The 6,793-nt window shown below is 35.5% G+C and overlaps 1 protein-coding gene across 2 annotated transcripts; it reads right to left on the reverse strand.

Annotated features, from left to right (window-relative positions):
* Positions 1–492: 492 nt before the first annotated feature.
* On the reverse strand, positions 493–3,247 carry LOC140884278 (uncharacterized). Of its 2 annotated transcripts, none has more exons than XM_073290991.1 (3): positions 3,090–3,247; positions 2,904–3,003; positions 493–982 (listed from the first exon to the last, which is right to left on the reverse strand). In XM_073290991.1, exons 1-3 carry the CDS (start codon positions 3,194–3,196, stop codon positions 854–856), a joined length of 336 nt encoding a protein of 111 aa, XP_073147092.1. In that variant the 5' UTR covers positions 3,197–3,247; the 3' UTR covers positions 493–853. The 2 variants fall into 2 exon arrangements, with proteins under 2 accessions (XP_073147092.1, XP_073147093.1); XM_073290992.1 differs by having other exon boundaries at positions 493–996.
* Positions 3,248–6,793: the final 3,546 nt, after the last annotated feature.

Here is a 6,793-nt window from a genome sequence, read left to right on the forward strand (position 1 = left end):
AGAAAATGAAGAGAGAATTGTGTAAACAAAATGAAAGGAGGTTGGGGGTATTTATAGAAAAAAAAGTAGGTTTTTTTTTTAAAAAAAAAAACCCGGTAGACCCGCCGGGTCGGCCGGGTTTTCAACGGCCACGAAATCGTGGTCGTTGAGAGAGATCCAACGGCCACTTGCTAGTGGTCGTTGGATCTGGGCGCCCCAATGGGCGCCACGTGTCCAACCCGCCGGGTTGGACAGTTCCAACCCGGCGGGTCAGACCCGTTCAACCCGGCGGGTCCAAACCGCCGGGTTGACGGTTTTCCAAATGGAAAACCGGGACCGGACCGCCTAGTGGCCGGTCCGGTCCCGGTTCCGGGTTGGGCCCGTTGACCCGGTTAACCGGCCCATTGACCACGGGCTGGTTCCGGGCCGGGTCCGGGCCCAATCCGGCCCTTGGCCAAGTCTACTCTAAGAGAAATGCTGCAACTAGCATCCACGTAGATTTAGAAATTTGGTAAAGGAAAGCTTATAATAATTTTTTAAAGTATTTCCAAACATTATCTTTTAATATATGATATATACAAAAATTAATATCACTACAAAGTGTAAATAGCACAATCATCTTACCAGTACGGTTAAATCTATCAAAACTTGATAACAACAATTGCTGGTTTTTCATGGGCACCAACTGCAGGGAAGCTGAGTTCTGCTCTCCCAAAAGAAAGTAAAATGGTACAGTTAAAAAAATGATCACGATTGAATCTCATCAGACGAATTTGAATCTCGTGACAACAAAGCCAATCCAAAGACAATCCTGTCGCGGATAGGCTTCGTTTCCGTCATGGTGTCTCCATTGACAACTAATAACCTGGTCAATTTATCCATACAACGCACGCCAAGCTTCTTCGCTATCCCTCGAAATCTTTGTTGGGTTTAGCATGATCATCTCTCGTGAAAAGCTGAGCCACATTACATTTGCTATATGCTCTCCAGCATCGTATATAACCTGACAAATTTGCACTAGTAAAGCAATAAACGATAAGAAAGAAGAAATACGAATCAGGTAGAGATGTGTGAATATTCTGTTTTGTATGTTTTTCATCGGTATCATTCTTTTCTTGAACATATGTATGCATAATACTTGATACAAGGAGTAACGTAATTACGTAAATACTGCAGAGGTGAAGGTTAAGCATGTCTTTTAACCTACATTTATGTATTTCATGCACAAATGCATAAACTAAGATCTCAGAAAGGTTTGAGGTGAAGAGGCAGTGTTGGAGCATTCGTCTCGTAACCAGGGCTTCTGTTACGTTCCATCAAAAGTGGGAAAGAGCAGGTATGCAGAGCAGAGAGCACTTAAAGTCGCCACAAAGATTTCAGGATAGGGTGCGAGGGGAGATTGACAAACGAGAAAATAAGACATGCAACTTGAAAATTGCATTGCTGTCATTTAAAATTTGAGCATCCATTAAGATTCTTGCTGCCAACTAAAAGTATTTTAATCTAAATCTAAAATTATAAAAAAGTTGAAAACATAAAGTTTACAGCCTAGCTTTTAGCAGTATACAAACAAACAAGCTATGTGAGATACTAAACCCAGAAGACTAGCTTTAAAAGTAGGGGAACCCTCAATCTAACAAACCCCTCCACATTTTGCTTTAGAGCAGATGTGGGGCGTAACATTGACCAACCCTTGAGAAGCAACACCCATGACAGCCTACTTTAGAAAACTTTCATTGACCTAACAGTATTTGATGCATTCACCTTAACCCATCCTCAAATACAAGCATGGCCACATTACCAACATTGGCATGATGGTTGAACTCACTAAATGGGTCTGCCTCTTCCATCATGCCGACTCTCAACAAGAGTAACAATGTTAAGTCATAATTTAAAAGCAGAATAAAAAACAAAAGACCTAGCTTTAGGTGGGAGAACTCTAAAGTTTATCACTCGTATTTTATTGTGGAGTAGCAGGACATAGCATTATGACAGCCATATTGGAATGATTGTAGTAAGTAAATGTTGTTAATGACATTAGCCTCTGGACCACTTTTAACTTTCTACACTACACTACGTGATGAATGTATTAATTCCTTAATGAATAACATATGCAACAGTGGACTGGAAATAATAACATTTTCAAGTTCTGGGAAATGAGCACATATTATATCCGAAAACTATGGAGGAAATGTCCCATTATTAAACTTTGAACTGATCCACACTCGAAAGCCTCATTGGATCTCTTCTGGAAGAGCAAAAAAATGGTAGTTCTTAGTGTCTTACACGGGATCCTATAGAAATCGTTAAAGTAACATCCATGAAAAGTTCAACCAGAATAAATAAGAGTTAATGTACCTGAAGCTCCTCTTTGGAGGAAAAGGGAGTAACACAAACAAATATAAAATCAATCACATGGTACATGAAAATTCAGAAGGCGAGAAAACCAGCTGATCGATCTATAATTTCACTCCGGTAACTTTTAGTTCAGAAGAAGCCGATAGCTCCTAAAGTTTTCCATTCTCTCCTAAAACCAATTTCACACCTTAAAAGAGTGACACTTCATTCTTCTCAAAGGGTGAATGTCGTTGTCTTTAATCTGAATGCATATTTTTCCTCGAAAGAGAAACTCTCAAAGCAGCCAAAATGATCGAGCAAAGATCCATTAAAGAGAGAAATAAAAATAGATGGGGAAAAACACGAGAGGAGCCCTTGGAAAACAACCCGCTAATCGTTGAGGTTAGAAGAACAACTATATCTAGTTCTTATAAGTAATATCGGCCAATGTTCCCAACCGAAATCTAATCTATATCGACTGAAGTATAGAAAAACCTACAAGAAAAGCAAACGCCATCTGTTTCGAACAAAAATATGGCAAAAATGCATTACCAGGTAAAAATAGCAGAAACAAGCATGGAAGTTACCTCAAGAAAGCCATTGGCATTGACATGATGAAGGATTTCTCCAGATGCTCTTCGATCTTCGATCCCGTAGCGTTCCAACGACAACTCGAAAGAATCGGACCTAGCCAGAAAACACAATCACGAAAAAATGCGCTAAATTACGTTGAGAAAATGAAATAAATAAGCTAACGTTTGAAGAAAACTCACCGAGTCTGGAAGTTTGAGCTAGGGTTTGGATGGAGACCGCCGTAGATGACAGAGCAAAGGCCGTCGCCGCCGTCGAGGAGAAAGACCACTTTCTTTGCAACCTTCATTTTTAGTTGGTTCTATTGTGGCACCTCAATACTCTTATTTGAGACAATTGGGGAGGAGGACTCATTTCTATTTTATTTAAGAAAAAAGATTTAACTCGTGAGGTACGATATTGTCCTTTGTTTAACTACTTATATTTTATTATATATTTTAAAATATTTTTAACTCTAAATCTTATTTCTCTCTTCTTGTCACTTTCCTCTTCTTCCTATCAAACTCTCCTCTCCTTCCCTCATTCTTCTTAGGGATGTAAATGAGACGAACAGTTCGCCGACTGTTCGGGTCTCGGCTCGTTAAAAGCTTGTTCGAGCTAGTTTAATGAGGCTCGTTAAGGCAAACGAACCAAGCTCGAGCTTTACAATATTCGGCTAGTTAGCTCGTGAACATGCTCGTTAACAGACTCGTTAACAAGCTCGTAAGTCTTCTCTTAGACGAAAAAATAATAGTATTGATATTTAATTTATAAATTTACACTTTACTTATGAAAAATATTGAAAAATCTATAAAAATTAATTTATTAGAATAAAATTACAAATTTTAATAATAATATTATATTTTTTTCAAATATATAATTTAGTTTTTAATTAATTTAATGCATATTTAAATTTATAGTTTAAATATATTAAGCTCGTTTAGGCTCGATAAAAGCTCGAATAAGCTCGTGAGCGATGAATATATTCGTTAAATAAGCTCGGGCTCGACTCGTTTATAAATGAACCGAGCTTGAACATTCAAAAGCTCGGCTCGACTCGTTTACATCCCTAATTATTTTTCCTTCTCCAGATCTCATCTGACTATTCTCTTTCTTTCAAAAAAAATATCTAGTTTTCTTCTCAAATCTTTTCTAGAGAGATGAACAACCTGATATGTTTTTTTTAATTATTTATTTAAAATACATAAAAAAAAAAACGAACTGAAAAGACTCAAACTTGGGTCGACCCACGTCCTTGGGTCTGACCCAAGCACGTGCTTGGGTGCTTGGGTCTGACCAAGCATGCGTTCTTGGGTTGACCCAAGTAAACGTGCTTGGGTCAGACCCAAGCACGTGTGCTTGGATTTGGGTCAACCCTTGGGCACCCAAACCTTGGGTTGACCTAGGCACGGTTGTGAGTTGACCCAAGCTATTGGGTTATTATTCTCTTGGTCGACCAAGGCACGGTTTTGGATCGACCCATCTAATAGTTGTCTCTTTAATTGTTTTAACGCATTTATTTTTGAATTTTGTAGATGCATTATATTTGACTTGCAGCGAAGACACGACTCTAATTGCAAAACTTTGGATTAGGACATACGACATATACTTATCAATGTTGCTCGTCTGCTATCCCTTTTTGGGAACAATCCACACCGTGAGAGGTCATGGTATATAAAGATTCATGATGAATTCAAAGCCCAGATAAAACAGTAGGTTCTCTGACATATAATGTTTAATATATTTATCACTGACAGATGACTAACTAGTTCATTACTTTTTTTTTATTGTACAGCGAGGATTCAGGAGCATTTGTCCTAGCTGCTGTTGGATATACATTATCTAGGCACAGTGATCACCTAGTGTTAAAGTTAGATGATAGACTTGTAACTGAGTTTATATTTTTTTTAACATGTAATATGTTTGATAATCGATGGACATTGTTTTGATTTGTATTTTTTTTTTAAGTGAGGAATTTAAGATTTTATGGTTGAATCTTTGAATGTTTGACATAGAAATCATTTGAATCATTCAATGTTTTAAGAGCTCCAATGGTCAACAATTGCTCTCCATGGTCGACCACGGTAGACCATGGAGATGTATCTATGGTAGACCATGGTCGACCACGGTAGACCATAGAAATTTTTTGGTAGACCATAAAGATGTTTTGGTAGACCATGTTAGACCATAGAGATTTTTTGGTAGAAGATGGAGATTTGTCTTGGTGGACCAAGACCATCGAGATATAATGATACATATTTTAACATAAGAATCAACTTATTTCATGAGTATATTATATAATAATACATGTTTTAACATTTGAATATACTAATTCCACGATTATGTTATATGATCATACATGTTTTGACAGAAGAATCAACTGATTTCACGATTATGTTATATGATTATACATATTTTAAGATATGAATCCACTAATTTCAAGATTATGTTATATGATTATACATGTTTTGACTTAGGAATTAACTTATTTCAGGATTATGTTATATTATTATACATATTTTAAGGCATGAATTCATTAATTTCACGATTATGTTATATGATTATACATGTTTTGACATAGGAATCAACTGATTTCATGATTACGTTATATTATTATACATATTTTAAGATATGAATCCATTAATTTCACGATTATGTTATATGATTGTACATTTTTTGACATAAGAATCAACTGATTTCATGATTATGTTACATTATTATACATATTTTAAGATATTAATCCATTAATTTCATGATTATGTTATATAATTGTACATGTTTTGACATAGGAATCAACTGATTTCATGATTATGTTATATTATTATACATATTTTAAGATATGAATCCACTAATTTCACGATTATGTTATATGATTATACATGTTTTGACATAGGACTCAACTGATTTCATGATTATGTTATATTATTATACATATTTTAAGATATGAATCCATTAATTTCCAATTATGTTATATGATTATACATATTTTGAAATAGGAATCAACTGATTTCATGATTATGCATGCTATATTATTATACATATTTTAAGATATGAATCCATTAATTTCACGATTATGTTTTATGATTATACATATTTTGGTATAGGAATCAACTGATTTCATGATTATGTTATATTATTGTACATATTTTAAGGGGCTAATTGCATCCACACCCCCTGTGAAAAGTCTAAAAGGCATAAAACCCTCTGTGTAAAATTAATAGCATGTTAGACCCTATGTTTTAAAAAAATTAGAATAAAAACCCCTATGAGAGGATATAAATGTGCCCGAGTTTGTATAACATAGGGGTGAAATGTGCTACATTTTAAAAAACTGAGGGATGCATTATCCTATTAATATTTCTTAAGGGGTTTTATGCTTTTTAGACTTTTCACAGGGGGTCTGGATGCAATTAGCCCATATTTCAAGATATGAATCCATTAATTTAGTGATTATGTTATATGATTCTACATGTTTTGACATAGGAATTAACTGATTTCATGATTATGTTATATTATTATACATATTATTATACACATTATCTTCACTTGCTTCTCATCTACCATAGAAATGAACAATGATAACTGTAGGCATAATCTACAAAATTCACAAAAATTTTATGAGAATAAGACTATTTTACTCAGTAAAAAATAACAATAACTCTCCATGGTATACCATGGTCTACCATGGTAGACCATGAAGATTTTTGGGTCGATCATGGTCTACACATGGTCTAACCATGGTCGACCAAGAGAAGTATGGTCTAACCATGGTCTACCTATGGTCTACCCATGGTCGACCCATAGAGATCTCTTGGTGGACCATGATCTACCCAAAATTTCTCCAGCGCTACTCAGCGCTACAAATCGCTAATAAAATCAAACCCAACTTATTCCAACACATCATGTT

The sequence above is a fragment of the Henckelia pumila genome, chromosome 2 (assembly GCF_033568475.1).
Source record: "Henckelia pumila isolate YLH828 chromosome 2, ASM3356847v2, whole genome shotgun sequence".
Classification (NCBI taxonomy): Eukaryota; Viridiplantae; Streptophyta; class Magnoliopsida; order Lamiales; family Gesneriaceae; genus Henckelia; species Henckelia pumila.

Coding starts and splice junctions, on each gene's coding strand:
- LOC140884278 (XM_073290991.1), bottom strand. CDS start 3,196: ATGAAGGTTGCAAAGAAAGTGGTCTTTCTCCTCGACGGCGGCGACGGC. Junction 3,004..3,089: donor AGCTCAAACTTCCAGACTCG/GTGAGTTTTCTT, acceptor TTTTCTGGCTAG/GTCCGATTCTTTCGAGTTGT. Junction 983..2,903: donor ATGCCAATGGCTTTCTTGAG/GTAACTTCCATG, acceptor CAAATTTGTCAG/GTTATATACGATGCTGGAGA.